Here is a 25,281-nt window from a genome sequence, read left to right on the forward strand (position 1 = left end):
TTTCCTTTCCTTTCCTTTCCTTTCCTTTCCTTTCCTTTCTCTTTCTTTCTTTCTTTCTTTCTTTCTTTCTTTCTTTCTTTCTTTCTTTCTTTCTTTCAGTTTTTCCAGACAGGGTTTCTTTGTATAGCTCTGGCTGTCCTGCAACTCACTCTGTAGACCAGGCTAGCCTCAAACTCAGAAATCCGCCTGCCTCTACCTCCCGAGTGCTGGGATTAAATGCGTGTGCCACCATGCCCAGCTATGCTTTTGCTTTATTGTAATTAACTTTACACACAAAGAAGGGTTCCCAACCAGGAGATGTTTCAGCCAGTAAAGGTACTTGCTACAAAGCCTGTTGATCTCAACTTGCAAACCTAGGATCCACATGGTAGATGAAATAAACTAGCTCTAATATGCTGAGCTCAACAAGTATAATATGATATCCAGCAACTCCCTTTTCTTCCCCTACACACAAATATACACTATATATCTATATCTATATCTATATCTATATCTATATCTATATCTATATCTATATCTATATAATACAATATTTTAAAAATAAATGTATGTTTTAAATAAAAGTTATAGTAGGCCAATCATACTTCAATTCAGTATATTAATAGTCTATAATATAATAGGAAGACCAAAGACTGAAAAGCAACACTATCAGGTAGTTATTTATGTGTCAATCATTATGCTGCAATTGAGCTCATTGTATGTGTCATTTATACTTTTTATTTCATTTTTAATAGCAGAGTAGAATACATGTGTCAACTGTGTGAATTAGGGAAACATCTGTTATACTAGCCCTTTACCTCTCCACATGCAAGAGACAGGAAGATGCATAGGAACTGAATGTATGTTTTAATGCCTCAATTTCTAAGAAGGGTAAGAAGAAATACTCATTTAAGTTTAGAAAAGATAAAACCACAGTGAGACCTGAAAGCGCAGTGCACACTGAATGAGAATTCTCATGTGCTCTGTGGAACTGTGTGTAGATGTAAGCATTCTGAAAGTGTGTCATAATGACAGCGTCCATGAAAACGTAAAACCTGAGACCGATATGGCTCAGCAATTAAGCTTTGCAAGATAAAGCCAGATTATAGGAAGTCAGGCAACATTGTTCTAAATTTCTAATATTGGGAATATCTGAAAATGTAACAGAGTAAGATGAAACTAAATGAAAATGAACTTTCAAAGAATTGAAGATACTAGGATGCTTTAGTAAACTTGAAGCTGAATAAACATTACCTAAATATGATGCCCTTTTACAAATAATTCTTCTTTAAGTATATGTAACTCAGTAAATGTTCAAAGATTTTTAATCTGAGTACTTTTTTTTTTCTGGTAAAAGGACCCAAATGATCCTGATAGGTAGTTATATTTTATGTAAATAAATTATTTTGAAGATTTCCCTTTTATTTTTAAAGTGTCTGTCTATCTGTCTATCTGTCTGTCTGTTCAGATACTAGTCAAGGCCAAGAGTTAATGGATAACCCTGGAGTTGGAGTTACATGTGGTTTAGTCACCAGATGTGGTGACAGAAATCTAACTCAGACCCTCTAAAAAAGCAGGGTGCATTCGTAAGTGGTGAAGTAACACTCAAATGCCTTTAAATGAATTCTTAAACTCACCAACAAAATTATTTATACATGTAGATTGTTTGTCTTGACTCATGATTTAAAGACAGATCAGAGAATGGCTTTCCCATTCCTTAAACAGACTAAAAAAAAATCAAATGCTTTAATGAAGAAAGTAACAACAAATAATTGTTTTGTATTTTGAGTATCTGAAGTAATGGACATAGTTAAGGGATATTATTGTAAAGAACTCATGGGTAAAACACAATTACAACATCTTAAGTAAGGAAATAAATCTTCAATATGCTGATGTTAGTGCTATTATAGCCAGAGTTTTAGAGATCTATATAGGATCAGCTGTGTGAAATACTTTCATAGTTGTTGAGTTTGGGGGCACTATATTCTTCACTAATGTAAACATTTCATGACATACATCCAGAACTTGATAGAAGTGTCAAAGGCAATAGGCTTTTAAGTTACATATGCGCCTGTTATTGGTTATCAATCAATGTTGTACTGTCGTGAAAATGTGGATATTTGCTAGGTGTTAAGGATAATTGAAAATGTTCTATAGCAAAATATGACAATTCAGTAAGCTTACTTTTGTCTAGAAATCTGGTTGTGCTAACTCTGGGTGCACTGGCTTGGATTATATGTGCAGGGGTTCTGGATCATATATGCATCACACCTCCAGTGTTGAGTCTCTTTAAGAAATTTAAATCAGGCTGGAGTGTGAAAGCAAAGAGTAAAGAGATGATTGATCACTTCTAGGAACTATCAAGACATGTCATATAGAGCCCTACTGGACTTTACTATCAATTCATTCATAAATGCATATATCAACTGAATGGACATCATTTTACAGGGATTTTCTTTACAATTTGTTTACAACTTATTTACAAAAATATATGCCAAAGAATTAAGTAAAACAAATGATTTGCAACCCGAATTATCTTTTAACCTTTTTTTTTCTAGCATTAAATGCTTAGAAATTCAGATCATGTGACAAATGCTTTATGAAAAAAAAAGACCAGAAAACTTCATATAAGTTATATCAATGTAGTTGTTGATATGCTGAGGACCTGAATATTATCACCATCATCTTGTACCTTATTTTGCTCAAAAGATCACTTGTTTTGCAGTATTAATACAGGCTAATGATGATGTAACCTAAATGTAGTAGCTGGAAAAAAAATGCTTGCTAACATCTGGGTCCCATCCTTAAGTGAGTTTGCCCAAGAACTTCTTTTTAGTGTTAATATGAATGTGCATGAGTGTGTGTGTGCATCTGTGTGTATATGTGTGTGTGTGTGTGTGTGTATGTTTCATAATTTATATTGTAAATAATCTAAAACACAAAATTTGATGATCTTAATATAAATTCAGCTCATTCATTTATTTAGAAAATGTTTAAGTTAATTTCAACTCTTCGATAAAAATTATTCAATGAACTTCATGGTCCCTTCTGTCCATTGCTGTGAGAAGTGCTACTCTCTCTTCTTGAGAATCAGCCTGAATGAGAAAGGGGTTATTTGGAGCTCCTCCTAATAGCAATGAGACATACAGACACTAGGCATGGCATTGAGCTTAGATTTGGAATTCTTGAGGCCCCTTTGGCAACTGTCCTTTCCTCTCTAAGAACACTGATTCTAGCTTTAGGAGCCTTTTCTTGGGGAATTTGAGCTTACCTTTTCTTTCACAGATGGTTTTACCCCTCCCATCTCTTTAGCCCCCTGGGATTAGTCTCCTGGCCACTGAGTGCTTGTGCTGAGGTGTTCTGCCTCAAGGCTCTTTCCTTAGATCTAATAGAGCTCTGCCTCCTGCAGGTTTCAATCAGGGTCCTGAACTTTGCCTTCAGATACCTGGCTACTAAGCATTTTCATGACTGAGGGTGAATGGAAGAGCAGAGTCTTACATTTTTATCATCTCTACCTACAACTACATGAAGCTAGGTGGTGAATGAACTCTGGAAGAAAGTGTTCCTTTGCTCTCCTTGTTCTGCCTTTGTCATGTGCAGGGACATATTTTTCTTCATTGTGAACCATGAGCCTTGGACCATCCATTCACACCCTAGTCATTGTTAAAGAAAAGCATCCCAAGACCTCAAGTCACGTATCTATCTATCTATCTATCTATCTATCTATCTATCTATCTATCTATCTATCTATCAACCCCCCCAACCCAGTCCCCCCACCCCCACTCCCCCTGCTCACCAACCCACCCACTCCCACTTCCTGGCCCTGGCACTCCCCTATTCTGGGGCATAGAACCTTCAAAGGACCAAGGGCCTCTCCTCCCACTGATGACAATACTAGCCATTTCCTATTTTACAAGGTCTCCTCTATTTTACCTGGGAACTTACTTTCAGCTCCATCAAACATAGTGCATAGCACCCAATGTTCCTTAGTAGGAAGTAGTATTTTGTTTGATTCTGTTCAATGTTTATTTACATCTTTCCATATTTGATAGTGACTTTTCTCTAGCTAATAGTTTGAATGAATTGGCTTAGCCCTTCAAAGACATCATCTTTAAGTAGAGTCAAAGAGCTACAGGAAGTAGTGTGGGCACAATCCCTAATAACCCTGGCTTATGCGTATATGACAAAGGAGTATATTTTGAGAATGAAAGGATAAAGTGTGTATAAAAATTAAGAATTGGAAGTGGTGTATATTAAAAGTCATTATAAATTCTCATTTATTTTATCGTTTTACTAATCCCTCTCATTTTACTGCCCTTTAATTTTATGCAGTATATATTTATATTGTTTTAACTATATTTGGCTTATTTGACCTTCTCCAATATTCAACAAACCTTGGGAACAGGCATTATTTTGTATGTACTTGTATGTTTATGGAGATATGATGACCCACAGCTTAAGCAGGATCAAGTGTAACCTACAAATGTATTTATAACAGAAAACACCCCAGCCCACATACTCCCAAAGGAGATTAAAATGCAAGCTTTTTAAATGTCACAAGACATTATTGGATTAAAGTATTTTTTCTATCCAACTCACCTATAGAATATCCAGGTAACAAAATATTTAATAAATACTGAGGTAAACTTTGAAAAATTACAGTGAATTTGGACCATTAATTAAAATGTATATACCTACGTGGCAAAGACACTATGAAATAAAATCCATTTATTTTAAAATGTCTGGTATTCTGCATTTGTGAAGAAATGAAAACCTCTAGAGAAATCTTACTATTTCAAATTTCTTCATTGGGAATAATACAAATTTATACTTCAAACTTTAAGATACTTTAATATGTATTATCCTGTTTGATTTCACTAATCATCTATAGCGAAGTCAATTATTTTCAGTCACATTTAATAAATGATCAACTTGGGTTCCAGTGTGATTATATTGTCCATGCTTATCAACTAAGAATAAATAAAAGATGTCTTCTGAAATTGAGTCAATATATTTTTGCATAATGGTTATTCCCTAGTTGTAAAGAGAATTTTTGGTATAGTGAACTCTGCTAGTTATACTTAAATCAAAGGTGAATCTCTCTCTCTTAAAATTTTGTTGATTTTAAATGCCAAGAATAACGAGTCCTCAGAATGTTTAACAGTATAGTATACATTATAACTGACACACTCTTTAAGGTGTTAAGTCCCTTGTTAGGTTGAATTTCAAATTTCAAAGGCTGTTTGAGTGAAGACAACAGGAGATATAAGTAATGGAAGTCTGGGCAAGTCATTAGATAGTTCTAGAAGCAGTATTTCTGAAGAGTATGTCAGTTTACCTACATGCCATTCATGTATGTAGAAGCACATTTTGTAATCTAATGACATTTTCAAGATTACTTCTCTTAACCTATTTATTTTATATCCAGAAGAATTGATAGGAAAATCCCCATCCATTTCTCTCATACAGAATGGTGCTCTCACTCATTCACAATTGATAATTGCAAGTTTGTGTTGTTGTCTTGACTGATACAGTCTTGTATGAAGCACTTAACCTCTTCATGACTGTATGTTGGGGGTCTCTGACTTCACTCTGCCTCAAAGGATGATACATTTCTTCTTTCCTACCTCACCTGTCAGTTGCTATTCCTCATGCTTCACTACCATCGCTCCCTCTCTGGAGATGTTCATGAATCTCTTACCTATTCAAGTGCCTGCTCCTCTTTACCACCGAATCCCATTGTCAGATTTCTTTGACTTGAAAAGCAAAAAGAGTATCTCCAGCTGTCATTGTTCTTTAAAACCATCTTCATGGATTGTATCCGAATGGTTCTTTGTAGCCATGCCTATGTACATGTCTCTATTTACAACCTGGTAATTCTGATAATCTGGCTTCACTATGGAAATTGATGCAGTTTATCATATCAAGTCCTGCCATTAATATGTAACCTTTCTAAATTATAGAAACTATAAATGGTATCCAAAATTACCCTCATGAATGATTTTTCTTGTGAGATATAATTTATACATAAATATTCAATTTGGTTTTTTTTCTTCCTAGATTCTTTTAAGAGTGTGCAACATCACAAATCTAATCCCCAATCATTTTTGTTACTTTTTAAAAAGTAACAAGCCTTTTAAAACCCTTTAAACCTTTAAAAATCCTATGATCTTCATTGTCTTCTTATCAATAGCTTCAATTAAGTACACCGTCACTCCAGAGATCCCCTGTTACAAGCATATCCTGTGAAAGAGCATCTAGTATGTGATATTCAAACTCTTGATTTCTTTTTTTTTGTATCCTATTGTGTTCAAAGTTGATCCACGTTATACCATATTTCAGTATTATATTCTCTTTATGGACAAGTGTTATTTCACCTCATAGATAGTCCATATTCTATATACCCATGCAGGAGCTGATAAAAATGTGGGTTCTTTTGTTTTGACTATTCTAAATGTTTTTATCAACATTATATGATCAACTGGTAACTTTTATTTCTCTGTTGATCAACCATTCTCTCTCCCTCCCTATATTCAACACTTCCTTTATCTGGTAAACACCATTCTACTCTCAAATTCTTTAATATTCTCATTTTTAATGTCGGCATATGAATGGGATTATGCAATGTATATATTTCTGTAAGTTGGTTTATTTCAATGAACACAGTTAACTGTCTCTTTTTATGATTCAGTAGGTTTATGTGAACAGTATTTTCTTTGTTTCTTCATTAATCCATGGAGATTTCTATTGTTTTCATTCTATGGCTAGTATGAATACTGTTACAATAAATATCCTGCTTGAGAGGTGTCTTCATCAAACTAAATTCATTTCCTTATGAAATCCAGTCGAGGAATTAATGGATCATATGTTAGATCTAAACTTTTACATTTTAATTGGCCTTCAGACTGTTTCTCCATAATGACTTACTAACTTACATTCTGTCAAGAGTACACTGAGGGTCTTCTCAATCTCTTTGCCAGCAATTGCTTTCTTTTGTCTTTTGACACTACTTTTTATGTTGGATGTGATACCTCATGGTGACTTGCTTTGCTTTTTCAGATGATGAATGGAATTCACCATTTTTATATACTTGCTTTCCAACTATATGCCTTATTTAAAAGAAAAACATGCAACTTTATTGCTTGTTCAGTTTTTAATCAAGTCATTGTTACTGTTCGGATATTTGAAGCACCTTTATCAAAAATCTATTACCTGTAGATGTTTTAGTCTCCTAGAAGGCTCTGTATTTTTCCCATTGGTGTACTACAGCTTCCTCACAGTTCACTGCCTCTCTTTTTCATCTCCATTCGACATGTCCCTTGACTTGGGGGCCTGTGACTTCCTCTGTCTTCATTTCCATTATCAGTGATCTTAACAATCTATCTTTCTCCTAATATTGTCTATACATATATATAGTGGCCTAATATTGTCTCTGGTCATGATGAACCTATGTTTTTGTAGAGAAAGTAAACTTCACCAGCTCCTTCCCTCAGTCTACTTCTTTCTTCAGTCTTTTCTTACCTAGTTTATGTTCTCCTAGTCAACCACAAACATTGCAGTTTGTAGTCATTGTTAACTTCTAGCCCTTCTCCTCATAGCCAAATCACAGACATGCCTGCACACAAAATTCCCACACAATTATTTTACTTTAATTTGTAAAAGGTAATATTACCCTCATAATGAAAAATGACACTAAAGTATATTGAAAACAAAACAAGTCAGTTCAAAGCATTCTTGAAAACAAAACACTAAAATATCTTGTCACTGAAAAAATAATAACAAAAAAAAAACCCACAAAATAGAACACTCATGTCTGGGGTGTGTACTATGCAAAAAAGGATGTGGTAAAATTGTGACTAATTAGTAAAATTGGTGCTAATTAATTATTACATTTCACATTTGAGAATTTTAAAGTTTGCAGCATCCCTTTATGTGTAAGGGATTCATAGTTAGGACTATTGTGCTTCATATGAGTGTTCCATTGAGGGGTCCATAAATGATTCATTACCATTGACAACACAGGAGTGGAGAAAAGAGATGGCATCGCCTGCCACTTGGTACTATTGCTGGCAGACTAGTGAATGCCAGCACACAGGAGAAGAGCCCATCCCATTAAATTGGGTACATGATTTCAGACTGGAAAAAACCAAACACATCTCAACCATTAGTTCCTATTTCATAAATGTGTGAAGATGTTAAATGTGTACTATACTACACTGAATACTGAGGTTGGACATGACTCATAAGGACGTCACTGTTGTTTCTGAAGATGACTTGTTGACCCAAGGCAGAGTCAATGCCTTGATTTGTCTCCCCAGTGGGTCTTCTAAGCCTGGCATCTGATTGGTAAACAAGAAGCTTGACAAGTCATTACTCATTCTTACTTTGTCTAAAATATAAGTGATTTTAGCCTTCCAAATTGGCCTCATTGTGACGCACAATATAAATCCAATATATTCACACAGTTATGCTCTAACTTTATACAAATGTACTGTAGAAAATAATTATTTCAAAAATATTTTTAATAATTATCTTTTTTCCCAACAAACTTAGCCTAATTATGTATCATGCATGATCAAATGAGGGGTCAATAGTGACAGATGCATAATTTCACTCTGATAGATTGCTGTTTGAAAATAGGTTATGACAATTAGATGATTAATCTCCTTCTATTAAATAGCGCTATGAGACTTCAGATCACATTTATCAGTATATTCTCTTTAGTACGAACATAACAGGAAGACAAGCAAAACAGAATAGAGATTTATACTCTTTGATAAATAATCTAAATATACTTTTAATCAACTGCACTTGGGAGAATAACTAGAAAATGAAATTCTGTTTGGAGACTTAATGTTCTGTATTCAGAATAATATGTTAAATGCAAAATGTTTCAAAAATTAAAAGATGGGAGATTGGTGAGTGAAAACCCTTTTGGGATACTGTGTATCTGTAAAGTCTACACCCCCTGTGTCAGTATACGGGGGAGTGCCTGTGTAAACATTCTCGTTTCCCCAGCTCCACATAGTCAGTTCTTGTATCGTATTTCTTGTGACCCCGCTATCTGAAACCAATTACAGGAGATCCATTTGGACTGTTTCTATTTTCATAAGAAGCCTAGGCAGCAGTGTTTTTCTCAGAGATGAATATCAACATCAAATATGCTTCTGAGTGCTTTGTTATTTATGTTTCAGAGAGATTTTGTAGCCTTCAGCTCTCAAGAATGTGTCACGCTGTGCTGTTTATACATTGAAGATATTAATGGGCGTAGATGTCATTTTTCATTTTAATGTTTCAAATGCAACAGGCTGATAGGTTAAGCATTCCTATTTTTATGGGAGTAATATGAATGATGTCTGTTTCCCCTTAAATATACATATATATTTACCTAGAAAAATATGTTACTTATAAACCTTAGAATAATCAATATTTTGGTTTTCTGGTTATCTCCAAACTATGCTCAAGTGATTTTATTTCTGTTGAATGTTTTCAGAGTTCAAAAAAAAAATCATATACAAAAACTTGACAGATTTGTCTAGTAGTTCCCAAGGCTTTTCACCTTAAATTCATATTCACATTGACCTATTCAGCAGAATTATGTTTTTTGAGACTCATCACACCATGAGGTTAATGCCATGTGAGACAAGTGACACGCCTGAACTTTGCTCCTCTTTCAAAAATTTAGCTTACTTAAAATTGTGCAATAATAGTTGGAGTTGATATTTTCTATAAATATTTTAGAGAACAAAATGCACTCGGGTCTAGAAAATGTGCTTTCTCACACCTTTGCTAATACCAAAGGCGGAACTTGAATCTTTTCACAAATATTTTTATTTTCTGAAAATATTTACTGTTATTCCATTTTGAGCATATCGTATCCTAAGTCTCTCTAGCCTTACTAATATTAGATAACTGTTATGGAAGGCACACCCTTAATTCAAATCCAATGGGTTTTTGGAACGCAAACCCGATCTGGCTGCCTTCTCAAACTCTTACTCATTCAAAAAAAGGCTGGGTCTTTATTAAAGAAATGTTGTAAACAGCCCTTGGGTTTCCGTTCTAAATGAATTCTAGAGAAAAGCATATGAAGCTAGCTGGATCTTAAACTTCATGAGGATAACTGGCATTTACCTTTTCTACTCATCAATATAAGACCAGCAAGCCATTTTCAAATTAATAGTTTGTGTAATTGGACACAGTGCCTTATATTGATGGAAGTGTTTTACTTCATAACCTTTCATCTTTTGAACAGTGACAATGCTAAACCACAAGGGTGAGTGTCTCAGAGCAATTGTTTATTGAGATACAGTCCTAAGATATTGGAAATAAAAATGTCATACGATGTGTGCAGCTAGAATATAAACTGCCGGGGATTTCTACTTGGGTCTGTGGCTGAGGCACGCTTGAATGCTTGGGATTTTTTGGTTTTTGTTTGTTGGGGTTTTTTGGTTTGTTTGTTTGTTTTGTTTTATTTTTTGGTTTGGGAGATGGGGGTTAGTTTATTCAGTTGGTTTTGTTCTCCCATGTTTTATGTTTATCACAGCAATTGATACTACTTCACAAAGAATGCTGGACTAGGCAAGTGACTCTTACTTTTCATAACCACTTATATTGGATGATGACCATCTAGTGTCTAAATGGATATAGAATATACATACCTAAAAAGGCACATTTTAACTGGCTGCCCTGTGAGCTGCCTTTATTACTGCCTTAGCAGGGCAGAAGGTGTATGCATCTGTCTAGTCCTACTTTCATGAGCAAAGGTTCTAATACAGAGCTTTCTAGAATTTTTCTGTAGCCCCTGGTGATCACATATTACACTGGTTCATTTTGGGTGTTGAGATGAAGGAACACCATGAAGGAAAACCAGAAACATGGACAAAGTGAGCAAGCCCTATGAGGTTGTGAACCAGATGAGTGACTGTCTGAACTCTCTTCCAATCTTGAGACTTTAATTCTGTGACTGGAAAATGATTCTTTTGTTACTTGTCACCAAAATGAGACACCAAGTGTTGATTTAGTCGAAGATTTTATCTGGCTTTAGAACTTTGAAACTGTGTTAGAAATGACTGAACAGGTGACCAGGATATTATAAAGGTTTGAAGATCTATCAGGTTTCAGTGGCGTTCGTAAGAACTAGAACATTATTCCTGAATAAGTATGCCTTCTTTCTGTGATAGGTATATTAACTCGAAGATTCAAGTATGAAAGGATTAGGACATCTTTCCTCTAAGTCCTGAAAAATATGGAGTTGCCATCTTTGCAAGTGAAAATGATTTATTTTGATATCTGTTGTTTTCTTTTCCCACAATTTTGCTCATTGTTCATTAAAGATTGATTTCTTTTTGACAGAATAGAGATACTATGGGACACTGGAATGCATACTGTTCCAGAAGGAGGGTGACCTTGAATGAAGTGTTCATAAATAGTGTGTGGTCCTAAAGCAAATGACAACTCTAGACCTCTTTGTTTGCCCACAAGTCAAAATGAGTGCTTCATATTTTTCTATTTCTAAAATTCCTTTTAATACACATCATTATTGTTCTAAGATTATAAACAGTGTTTATTAGAATAGTTCAAGTATAACAACATATCATACAAACATGCATACACATACACACACATTCACACACATCACACACACATCACACACACACACACACACACACACATTTATAAGAGAGAGATCTCAAAGGGGGAAATATGAGGAAAGTAATTGCTTTTATTGTTTTGTTTCTTAAGATTTGCATAGGCACAGTTCAAGCTACATCATAATAATATCAACATTAAAGTTGACACTCATGGTTAATTTTATAGGTCACAATTGAAAGGGAGAATGTAAAGTATTTAAAATATCGAGTGGAGTTTTCCAGTGAGTTTTATGATAATAAAATAGTCGTGGAATTTATTTTTGTTATATCCTCATATTGAACCACATCATAAATTGCCTAAATTCACTGGTGTGTGCATTCTTAGCAATACTTAGTTTGACTTGTAATTATTTCATAATGTTTTTTTTAACACACGTGCACAAAAGGAAAAAATCCTCACCATGGGCAAATGTGCTTCACAATGCCAAAGCAGCGCTTGACAGAGGTGCTAGATCCCGAGATGGGAAGACAAATGTGTGTTGTTGGGAGCGGGTGCTGATACACTCTGCTTGTTTACCTTGGCCTCTGTGTCTGGCTGCCTTCTCAGAAAACTTGCTTGGAGCCAGACTGTAGCAGCCCTTTCTCTGTCTTTTCATAATTGATCAGGGGATGACTGCCTTCCCTGAGGGTTAAGACGTGGCAACTTTTTCTGTTTGCTCAGCATCTCAATGCAGTAGTTCAAACATTGTTCACACCAGCTGGCAGTGTAAAGCCATATGCACATCTTGTCAAAGCAACTGTTGTCATGGATACTAGAAACTCACTCAAAAGCCAGATCATTGATTCCAATCAAAATTGTACTTTTTTATCAGCTGAGAATCTTAATTATTATAGGAGAATATTGATCTAACTATGTTTTCAGACAATGGAAAAAACATTATCTTGTATTCTAAAACAGTGTCTAACAATGTCAGACAATGACTTAGTTTCATATATCAAAATTTTTCATTACTACCATTGATGGAACTCAGTTGTCAAAAAAAAACAATTTTAAATAGCAGCTCTCAAAAACTTTTCAAAAAATATTGGTTTAATACTGCTAACTCTTTAAATAATGTACATTGCATTTTGATTCCTACCACCAGTTTATATAAGTTCATATAGTCCTATTTTCCACTCTGTCCCATCTGTTGGAAAATAATTCTTAGGTTACTTTCTTATGTTAGGTTTTGGTTTTTCTGAATGTATAAGAAAATACAAAAATAAATGAAAACATCTTCTGTTTTGGTTGGTACTCTGTCATACACAGAAACAAACCTGATTGGCTGAGTGGTAATCTCTTTGTTCTCTGATTTGGCTAAGAATGCAAATGAAACCCACTCAATTTTATTTGGCATTAAAACTGCACTTTATTTTGTCAAAGGAGAGGGTTTTTTTCCCCTTGAATTGTAAGTACAAAGAAAAAGTGTTTTTAATCTTAGTGAAAATCCTTATTAATTCACTTTCAAGATAATATGATGTTGATTTGTCAAATTTAATTACAGCTTCCGGTAACACTTGAAGTCTATTGCTTTTGCTTCAAACTTGTTAGACGAAAATGCAGATTGAACGATAATTTGAAAGGGAGTGGGCATTTTAGGAACACTCAGAGACAAGTTCTCTGGAAATGAGGTTGTTGACACAGTTTATGATTTTCTCTTCTTGAAGCACTTTCAACAAATTAGATTTATGTCCTGCAGGACTACATGCATCTGTATGATTTTGAATAAATGTGTACACATACGTTTTATGTGGGGAGGGTTATATATAAAGAGAAAAAAAGAATAATCATGTCAAAAGGGTGAAAGTCCTCACTTCTATTAAGTAAAGAACATCTGGCAATCCATTTCATATTTTTAAAAGTATTTAGCTATATTCTCTCTTTTACTTTTAGGCTCTCCAGGCAGCAAGACAACTTCTGTTACAGCAGCAAACCAGTGGATTGAAATCTCCTAAGAGCAGTGAGAAGCAGAGGCCACTGCAGGTTGGTAAAGCATGCCTGTCCTTGAGATCTGTTTTTAATGATGCTCATAACAACAATGACAGATGTGCAAAACACATCATGTTTATATAAGTAATTTGTGCATTTGCACATATTGATCCTATTAGTTCTAAAGGAAAATTCCTGGGATTTTTGCAAAGAGGACTTTGCAAATAACTGTTATAGATTTCAAAAAGTTTCCTAGTTCATTCTTTACAAAATGTCAAGTAGGAATGTTACATATAGGCATAACATATTTTGTGTGAATTCCTTCCTGGACATTAATGGGATTTTGTTCTTTAATAGGTTATAATGTGAATATTAAAGCAAAGCCATGGTGAAATGGTATGGAAGGAGACAAATCAGTCTTAGGCAACCTTCTGCAGTAGTATCCAAGTAATAAATACAGAAATCCTCCCTGATTGAAAAAAAAAATCTGGGAGTTTGCCAAGGACCTGTTACTGTTGCTGCAGTTACAAAAACCCACTCTGGCGCTTGCTGTCCTTATTTACTGTGTGTGTCCTGTGAAACTGGTGGATGTATTCATGCAAAAGGAATTGGGTGTTTCATAAACAGAACCACTATGCTTATGTATAGTCTTCTTAACCAAGGTGTATAGAACGTTTCCCTAGGGAAAATGGTTTAAAGTATTTTTTCAAGTTGTCTAGTAAGTAGAGTGTAGAGTTGCACAGACATTCACGCAATGTTTCTCGGGGCTTTTGAAAAAATAAGCAATACTTTCTCCTAAATCATTTGATTTATATAAGTTTGTGTCTAATAAGGGAAGCTTTATTAGTTAGTTCAGTAGTTATTTTGTGTAGCATTGTTTTTTTAGAAAAAGTACTCTCTCTTCATGGCTTGTCTGTTTTCACATTTATGCGTATTCACAGAATTTAGAGCCCAAGTTTTACATAATGGTATTCTGAAGCTTAGCTTCTATTCAAGAAAATTATAGGCTACTGATCTACGTTTTAAAAAAATCTCTTGTTACCAAAAGTGAATAAATAAATAAATTCATAGACAGAGTTGAGATGGAAACACATTTTCTTTGTCACAAAGTCCTTTGCTACAGAAGGAGAAGGTCAGAGTAGGGGGAACTCAACAAAACTCCAGGGCCACATCTCTGCAAAGATTGGAAAAGCAAAAACTTCCAGCATTTAATATTCTTTTCAACATTTCACAATTGCATAGGAATTTGTCTTAATTAATGACGGGTCCTGATGAAGACTTTTCCTCATCAACAGCCATTTCCCTGCCCTAGTTATCACAGAAAATATAATACTACCATAGTTATCAGACTCCATGAAAGCCTCCTGGTCTTAACAGAACAGGGCAAGTTCATACAACAGAAGCCAAAGGAGATAGCAAGTCAAGCGCAGACCTTTAGTATGGCTTCAGGGTCGTTTCTCACTTTCCTTTTGGCATGGTAAAACTGATTTTGATGTTGGCAACATAAGTCAATGATTGAAGAAGGTTATTGTTATGGAAGTCAAACGATACTATGAACTAATGTATATTTTATATTTCTTCACAACATTGAGGATTTGCAGTTTCCCCTTCCTTCTTCAACGATCAGACAATGGATGCTTCTTTCTTGCTGGGTGTCAGGGTGTCTATGGAACATACGGCTTAGGGTTTTTGTTTTGTTTTGTTTTCCCCCTTTATTATATTGTTAAACTACAAGTCAATATTTGCAATTTCGATTAATTAAAATAAATATATTTTGTTTAAATTACGCATATCTACAATGTAATATTCGAGGCTTTGAATGAGAGTGTGTTCATCTGTCAACTGTTAAATAAATCAGTTTGAGCAGAAATACTCAATTTCCTTGGTTGAGCAGGAAAGATTGATAAAAAATTTTAAAAAGCATCGTAAATATTCTTTAGCATCTGCAGTTGCTAAACCTACTGGAGACTCACCTTTGTCACCTGTATTTTGTGTTTTGTGAGCATATTAGTCTTAACACTGCTCCAGTGTATAGATGATAAGACCATAGTGCATTAGTATCATACAGAGCTTAATGGGATCATGCTAAGTGTCATAGGAGTGAGAAGTCATTTTTATGAATGACAAATTAGAAATAATGTAGTCTTACATTTCCCCCAAAATATGCACTGTAATTAATACAATGTGAAACTGAAATTTTAATATTTCATGGTACTTGATAAGCTTAGCAGGTGTAGACATAAAAAGATTGTACTATAAGTTTAATCAAAACCTAGCTGTGTTCCACACTAGCTTATACATCTATTTTTAAACAGAGATATTAATCAATGCTTATCCTGGTCTCTGCAAATACTATTAACATGAATTGTATTTGTTTTTAAAACTGGAATATATTTGCTAGAATTTTTAATCATGTGATATGAAATTAATATTTTAAAGTGTCTTCATATGGTTCCCTCATAGTCTACTTTTCCTTCTAACAACTCAGAGCTTAGCAAAACTTTTTTCGTATAGTAGATATGTAATATATTTTAAATTTCTGAACATTAATTGAAACTGCTCAGCAGCACTTGCAAGGTGCATGTTTGATGCTCATAGGTAACAGCTTCCTGCCATGTCTGATGCCTTAAAAGACCAGAGCAGACACTTTATCTAGTTCTTTTTTTCCAAATTTGTTGTTCAAACAGATGTTTTATGAAGCTTACAATAATACACACATCTAATAATAATTCTGTAATGGCTCAAGTCACAGGGACATTACACCATTGCTTGTTTAACACTCACCCAAATCTGTAAGTCTTAAAAAGTGGGGAAAGATTTGAAGTACAGCAAATTAGTTTGTGTCAGAGCCACATTTATATCAGCTCTCTTCCATTCTCACTTTCCCATTTCTGTGTAAAGTATATGACACCTGTCAAGTCTTTGCCATGGCCTCAGTTTCCTTTATAAGTATCTAAATGAATATCTATATTTAAAATTTGTTTGCACATTCCATTCATTATGTGTTATACCAATTAAATAGGTCTAGGCATTAAATATATCTCTTACGGAGATACTGACTAAATAACTTAAAAACTGGGATGACATGGCAGCTGACATTCACCTAATCAGCACCACACATGATTTTTCTTTCCACTGTTACTATGTCCCACAAAACACTGTGGTCAAACAGCAGAAGATGGTCTGTTATTTATATGTGCTTTATTCGTTTTTACTGAGGACATTGTCTACATGGGACATTCGTACTGTGATCCATACTGAGGAAAACATAGCCAACTAAAGTATTCAATGGCTTGTTTTTCATGAAACTGATTTCTATGATAAGAGAAAGAAACACACACACACACATACACACCATGCATGTACGCACACGCACATTTCAAAAATCTGATATTTTATTTTTTTAAAAAAACACATTATCAACATCTAGCCTGTGACATTTCTACTTAATTTAATTTAGATCTGAAAACTGGCCACATTATTGTTCTTGTTACAATTAAACCACACAGACTTGTGGTTTTTCCATAGCTGTGCAGTCCAGAGACATAAATTTTAGGTAAATTGATTTGTGATCTCACATGAATAGTAGTATACAGCACAGCAATCAGCTCTTTCACTGCAGGTTCATATAGCATATAATATATTTGTTTTTGATAGGTGTTTAAATTATTAATTTTTTTATAATTATACTTTAAGATGAGCCAGAGTAGAATAATTGAAAGGAAAAGTAATGTCTTATTCTGACTCTTCCAAAATTTTATTATATAAATTCAAATAATTCTCTTGGCATCCTTATAGTAAAGATGCAAAACAAATTGGCTAAACCTAAACTGTAGTGATTGATGATATTTTTTATATTGAAGAAAGTGTTGGGCATATGAAGCTCTTGAGGTTTTTAAGCTGCTCATTTCAAGGCCCAAAGCATCTGTTTACGCAGATAGAGCTAGAAAATGCTTTGGAATCAAATACTCAAATCTCATGTGTTGGCAAATTATTGTTTCAGTAAGATACTGACAAACATCCAAAGACCTATGACTGGCAATAATACTATAAATTGTATGATCATTGCACAAAAATTATATTCCAGTGTAATTTAACATCCTTTACCCTTGTTCTTATCTATCTAATCAACAAATGGTCAAAAATTGACATCAACAGCAAAAAGGCATAAGGCCATCAATTACTCAGTAATTCTTGTTCTATATCAAGTTTCAAGACTAGAGTGGAAATATTATAATTAAAGTTAATAGTATACTCTGGACAAATACTAACTTCTGTTGGCTCAGAACTAGGCATGGCTAAGTATGCTTTAGAATGTGACAAAATTCTACCTACCCATAAATTAATAAAACAGGAAATTGAATATTTTAAGCTTTGGTTCCAGTTCTAAGAATTTGGCATACTTTTCCACATAAACACTATTATGTGAAATTTTCATATAGATTTCGGTAGAGAAGTATACTGTGATAAAGATAACATGAAAATAAACTTAAATAAGTTTGCTTTGCTACACTTTTCTCTCTGCACAACACGCAATAGCCAGATCCATTGCATCTTGGACATGAAATAAAAAAGTTTAATTTACACACAGTATGAACAATGTCTTCTGTTATCTTGATTTTTAATCTAGTACAAAACATTTCTTAAAGGTAGCATAAAGAGGCATATCTAAATTAAAACTGCACTTTAACTGGCATGATGAAACTGACCTCCTATGGAGATACACCTGGAATATCTAACCTATCACATCTCAGTGCATGTGTGCAGAAACAACTTCACCAAAGTCAGCTCACAGTATGGATGAAGAAGAGCAGTTTTCTGTCTTGATCTGTCTCGCATCTGTAGAAGTTTGCTCACTTGATCTTTCGGATCCTATTAACTCATCTTTCAAGTGGAAATTAAAATCTTGCAAAACTGTATACAATGAAAAGAATACTACACATCTTTTGTAGCATAAGTCCTTAGGTACTCAGTCAATAATTCATCACCATTAAAATAGACCCTAGAACCATGCTATCTAATCTACATCTGGGACATATTTACTAAAGTGCATATTTTTTTGCCATTCAGCCATAACTTTTCAGTATTTCTAATTATTATAATGAGCTACAAATTATTCGTGGTTAGAAAAAAACTAACGTGAATATTTAAGGATTGCTAAGAGATGTCCTCTGTTACAGATTACCCTGGTTGGTATACTTCTCATTCATGGAGGATAACTATAGTTAATGTTTTCTCTCCTACTAGACTGTCCTGTAACAGGAAGAGCAGTCTAGCTAATTGTTAATGTTGACAGTCATGTTTACTGTTGACTGGCAACTTGAGTAGATGTAGTAGAATCACCTAGCAGACAGGACATCAGGGATACCTTTGAGGAATTATTTAGATTCAGGTAGCCTCTGGGCCTGCTTGTGAGGAATTATAATGATTAGATTTATTAAATTGGGAAAACCAACCCTAAAAATAGGTGGTATCATACCCTGGGCACAGAATTAGATTGCAAATAAAGGAGAAAGGTATATAAGCACTGGTATTCATGTTCTCAGCTTCCCATATTCCCAACAAGATGGCTATCCTCCTCAACCACCTGTTGCCATGCTTGCTCTGCTATGATGGGCTAGGACCTCCAACTGTGACTCAAAACAAATGCTTCTTCCTTACTCTGTTTTTGTCAGAGTTCTTTATCACAGCAAGAGGAAAGTAATCAGCATAGATACCATGAATTTTCTGTTCAACTCTAATGCCTGAATTAGTCTCTGCATAAAAAAAATTCAATAACTATGGGGTAAAACCATTCCTGCAGAGGTGATTGTCATCTGTGAGATTGAAGTTGGACAAAGAGAAAGAACCCTTCATTCCTTCAGTATGGGTTCAATGGTTATCTAGTTGCCAGTCCTCAGGGACTTACAATGCAGTTAACATTATATTAAGACTCACATTCAAAATACTAGATTTTAAGCCAGAGTGGTACAAAATATTGAAAAGAGAAAATTGTTAAGTATTTGAAAAAGAAAATTGTCACCTTGATCAAGCTTGGGTTTACAAGATCTTTCCTTCCTGGATATAAAGAAAATAAAGGTTGGACTATTAGAGGTCTGTGGTTGAGTTTGCAAGATCTTGGTTCAATATCTAGTACAGCACACACACAAACACAAACACATGCATGCACATGTGTGCACACACACACAAACACATACACACAAAGTTGGCTTTAAAGAAAAGGAACTCAATAGCAAGACAAAGAAGGGCATTTTTAATGGAGCAAATTTTAATAAACATCATCAAAAATGTAGAAACAGAAAATGATGAAACCTGGTTATCTGAAGATATAGATAGTAATTTCTGGAGAGCATTGAGATGCCTTAAAAAAAAAGACTAGGTTAAAAGGCTTGCTTTACTTACTTATTGTGACTCTGCCAAATGCTTAACAAAAACCACAAAAGTGGGGCTGGAGAGAAGACTCAGAGATTGAGAATGAAACCATGTTTGTTTTTCAGCTTCCCCTCAGGTATTTCATAGCCACCATTAACTCCAGATCCAGCAGATCCAAAATCTTTTCTATAATATATACACAATAATAATAATAGTAGTAATAGTAATAACAATAACAATATAATGCAAAATAAATTCTAAATAAACAAGTAAAGTGGGGAGCTATGGTTGGTTCACAGCTTCAGAGAATTCAGCCCCATGTCCCTGGGCAGAGCATCATGGCCTCAGAAGTATGCTGTAAAGAAAATTTGTTTACACTATGTTTATCCAGAAAGTATATAACAGGAAGAGTGGGGGGATAATCAAGGAAAAGGAAGAGCAGAGGAGACCAGAACAAATCACCTTGGAACTTGAACTTTTAAGGAAAGTCAGGGAATGTGGAATTTTTTAAAGACAGGACTTGTCAAGTGTGTCAAAGTATGCCTACAAAAGCCAGAGCTTTTGTATTTAAAGACTGTTTAGTTAAATTAAATGTTGATGTTTTAATCTACCCTGTTTCTTTTAACCAATTGCAGTTAATTCTTAGCTTTGCAAGATTAATATGGGCAATAATGAATGGGAACATCATACTTTCAAACTAATGTTCCAGGAAAATAGAGAATTAATAAAATGCACTTCTCTCAATTTACTACAAAAGGAAATGTATGTAGTGTAAATTAAATGTGGAAGAAAATTACTTTCTCAGAGGTCAGGGTTTCTCCTTCCTTAACTACACAGATACTTGTATCTCTCAGTAATCTGTTAGGATTTTAAGTACATATTCCCTGGACTTCTCTACCTTAACTAAAGTGAAAGGAAGGACAGAATAAAACACTAATATTGTTATGGGACCTCTCCATAGGATTTAAGACTTAGGCTTTGAATTTTATCTTAAGATATTTGGTGGTGTTGTAAAAGCTCAACTGAATGACAGCATGGTGAACAGTGCATGTACATCTGAGTACATGATTAAAGACAAAAAGGAAAATTATTTAGAACTTCACTTGCATTTAAGGCTGCGTGTCCTCTGTGGAGTCTATTCTTATCTATCAGCCTGTGTTCTCCGTTGCACTTGACTTTCCTAAACACCAGCCTGCTAGTTCGCTTTCTCTGTTGTATTCTTTCTTCCTTTACCACGTGCTCATCATAAAATCTTCTCTGTTCCTTTGATCTCGTAGGAAGGAGGAAATTAATGATTAATTCTAACTTGAACCTAAAGGCTATTCTAGTCATAGTTTTATCCATGCATGATAAAACTGTGTTGATTCTTATAATCCAGTGTCCAGTGTTTCATTTTTATTTTATTTCACTTGAAAAAGGTTTCTTAACAATTTAAGTTATAGTTTTAGTATGAATGCAACATTGTCCTTGATTTTCTATGTGGCTTAAAAGAACCTAGAACCCAAATATGTATTATAGTACTAGAAATATTCCTAGACTAAAATTTATAGAGCTTACAGATCACTAGAATGGTATGATCATTTGATAAGCCCTTTAGGAATCCCTCTAAAACATCAAAATGAATATACATGCCATAATTTCTCAGGACAGTTTTATTAATGGCCAGTTCATCTAAGTGCATCTTTTGCTGTGATAATTATATTTGTTTTAATAATGCTGGATTTGAAAATATGAAACACATGGGTAATGAATTGTTTTTTCAAAATTATTTAAGTCACTCTAATGTGAAAGTAATATAAGCTCACGGAGAGAATGTAGCTTGAGTTTTAGGTTAAATTATTTTTGGACACTCAGGTGTTGTCCCCAAAAGCACTTAATATATTTTTGTGATTTGTGAGTTTTCTTCAAAAAGAATAAAAATGCTATCCTTTGATGAGATAATAAATAAGCCACTCATGAGAAATGATTACAGTAGACCCTTGATATTCTTGAGGTGTGTTTCCTGAGATCATCAGGAATTTGAAAAGTTAAGAAATTTTTATTTCAAAACTTTCTGGTGAAGGTGATCAGCCTTACGTCAAAATAGTGTTCTGTCTCAATGAAAATGCCATGGTTTTATGCAGAGTGTAACACAACTGATTTTCATAGAACTTTCCACACTGCTCATTTCACATACACATAAAAATCTGAAATTGTATGCCCGTCGTAGGCTTAACTGAATCATGGAGTCCATGCAGAGCAGCATTTGTGATAGCAACTTCAGGATAGTGTAAGATGTAGGCCATCTATGTAAGAGACTAGCAGACAAGACCATCCAGCCTCTAAGCATGGTAGGATATTTGATGGCTGGAGGACATAAGAATGAGACACAGGAACTTTGGAATCATAGGCAGATGATATAGGTCCTCAACAACTAGAAAAATTAAAGGCTCTTGTCTACTGGATTTTAAAAATGTAGCAACAATCAAGATTATCCAATGCAGACAAGTCAGTCCCCTGGACCTTCTTTGTTGATACGGTGTATAGATTTAAAGAGTCTTTAGTACCTTTCTCCCTTCTTAAATATACATATCAACTAGCTTTCATATATGACGTGAAGGTTCTTTGTAATTTTCCTGACTTGTCTTAAGGATACAGGAGAAGACAGTGGGTTAAGAGAGAAGAGACCTCACAGAAGGACAATATATGAGTGAAGCCTTTGTTCCCAGAACCACCAGTTACAGACCAGTTTTGCTTTAGGGTTTGTCTTTGAGAATTCAGTCCTCTCAGATAGAAAGCCTCTGTTTAGATCCAGAATTCAACTGAAAGTCCGCAATCACATTCAGCTGTGACTAATAGCAAGAAGGGTTTCTTTCTTTCTTCCTTTCTTCCTCCTTCCCTCCCTCCCTCCCTCTCTCTCTCTCTCTCTCTCTCTCTCTCTCTCTCTCTCTCTTTCTTTCTTTCTTTCTTTCTTAGGTTTTGTCATGTGGCCATGTCTATTCACATAGTTTTATTGCAATCCACATAGAACCTCTTTAGTAAGTGATTACACATTTGAATAACACAGGATTCCTTTGCACACTATATAAATTCTTACACTTAGGATGCTAACACATTGCTGTAAAAGCTGGCACCTTGACATCCTCTAGTCCTGGTGCTACTGCACATTCTTAAGTGACAAACCCAAGAACACCGTGAGCATTATGATGTGCTGACATGAGCAAAATTTGTTGTATCAGAGAGATTAAATTGAATTCTTAGATAGACTATATCCGCAAAAACATTATTTGAAAGAGCACAAATGAGACATTTTTGTGTACACTCTCTTCTTCATACAGATCAGTCATGGACTGAACTTTTAAAACATTAATTCATAATGAATCTGCACAGAACTGTAATTTGCTAAGCTAATTTTTATTAAGAGCTTTCCTTTTATTCATGGGCTCATAATTTTCACCATCAATAGCTGTGATAACTTACCTAAAGAACGTTAAAGAATGTTTATGACAATGGATTGAAAACCTAAAAAACTCTCTGAAAACTGTTTGGAAAACGTGTTCCAGCTCAGTGTCGATGGAGATGGGCGTAGGAGGAGGATAGGAAATCAAGATGTCTGAAAGTTTCCAGGAAATTCCTAAGTAGTTGCTGAGGCTGAGTGTCAGAAACGTGAACTTCATCTTTCTCTCTAATGGGAAAATGTTCCTCTGTACTAAAAATTGTTGAACTTGAATTCTAGTAATATACTGTGTCAGAAATATCATCTTTTGTTTATCTTTGGTTTTGTTTCATTTTGTCATGGAGCCCAGACTGGCTTTGTACTTGCTATATAGCCAACAACGATCTTGAATCCTGATTTTCCTTCTTCCCCCTCCCAGATGCAAGGCTGGCAGGCCTGTGCCACGATGCTTGGGTTTTGTGATACTAGATACTGAACCCAGGGTTCTGCCTATGCTAGCAAACACTCTACAGCCTGAGCTACCACCCAGTTATTGGATTGCTTTTTAACCAGACAAAAATATGCTGCTCTTCTGATGTCCCAGGTTGCCTCCTAATTTAACAGCAGTGTTCATGTTGCTGATTTCTTCTTTTTAAATGTGAGCTAAAGATAAAGAAGGCCTACTCGGCCTTCTTGAGATGCCACTCTCTAATATACTATTTTCAAAATCATATCTTCCAATATTATCAGCACCCTATTTATACTAGTTCAACATCTCACATGAAATTATCAGTGATGAACATATCCCATTATACTGGTAGATAAATAGATAGATAGATAGATAGTAGGTAGATAGACAGATAGATAGATAGATAGATAGTAGATAGATAGATAGATAGATAGATAGTAGATAGATAGTAGATTTTTAGATAGATAGATAGATAGATAGATAGATAGATAGATAGATAGATAGATAGATAGATAGATAGATAGATAGACAAATAAAGCATCCAACAGCTTCAGCTCATATCCTAGTGGAAATGCTGAATAAAAAACTCATTGCTTCAAAAATATGGTCTTCTTCTAGGTCCCAGTACCCTGTCCTTGTCTTTTCCTGTTTCATACTAGTAAAATAAGCTGAGACATCAAAGTGCCTCCAGTTCTTCAAACTTTGGTTCATGTCTCTATGCAACTTTTAAATATCCTGTTGGTAACTAGGCTATGATGTTATCTTCACCACACACACAAACACACACACACACACACACACACACACACCTTTTCTATTCTTGTTTGTGTACAACTGAATTATAGCTACTATAAACTCCTTAAGAACCAGGCTGCCTTAGTCACATTTCATTTTCCAATGCCTGCAATGTATGAATGTAGGTTTTGCATAAATATATAGTGTCTGTAGACATGTGCCTGTACATAAACCAGTCAAGTCCCTCTTTCTTTTAGGTTCCAATTGTATCTTTTCAACTCTCTACTGAAGCATCTCAACCCAGATTAACATGTTTCCAACTCAAATTATTTCTCTTTCCCTGTCATGCTCAGTGTTTCTATCAGCTTTTCCTGATCTTATCCTACAGGCTCTAACCATTAATCGCTTCTAATCTGATAGTGTCATATCCTCTGCTAGGATGACATGAAAATACTCCACTCTCATCTCTCAGCATAATAACCAGGTCATTTGATGAACCATCATAAACATGACACATGGCTTAATACTGTTTATTAAAACATGCTATTTATACATTTACAATATTTATATTTTACATGCTATATTCTTTTCAAGGTTCCATGAACTATATGAATATTAACATCTGTTTCACTTCCTTTCAATTCTCTACCAGCTTGGAAGAATTACCATTACTTAGATTACCATTGCCATTGCTTAGATTCCAAAGGTTTTCACATATTTTGTAGCCCTTTCTCCCCAGAATCTTCATTGG

General features: G+C 34.7%; 1 protein-coding gene across 1 annotated transcript in view; it reads left to right on the forward strand.

The window, feature by feature from the left end:
• The window catches only part of Foxp2 (forkhead box P2), a 520,673-nt gene that overhangs the window by 354,973 nt on the left and 140,419 nt on the right, over nt 1-25,281 (forward strand). Inside the window, exon 5 of the mRNA XM_021164323.2 lies at nt 13,504-13,593. Coding sequence (XP_021019982.1) covers nt 13,504-13,593 — 90 coding nt within the window. The remainder of the gene's footprint in view (nt 1-13,503; nt 13,594-25,281) is intronic.

Source organism: Mus caroli, chromosome 6 (genome assembly GCF_900094665.2).
Source record: "Mus caroli chromosome 6, CAROLI_EIJ_v1.1, whole genome shotgun sequence".
Taxonomy (NCBI): Eukaryota; Metazoa; Chordata; class Mammalia; order Rodentia; family Muridae; genus Mus; species Mus caroli.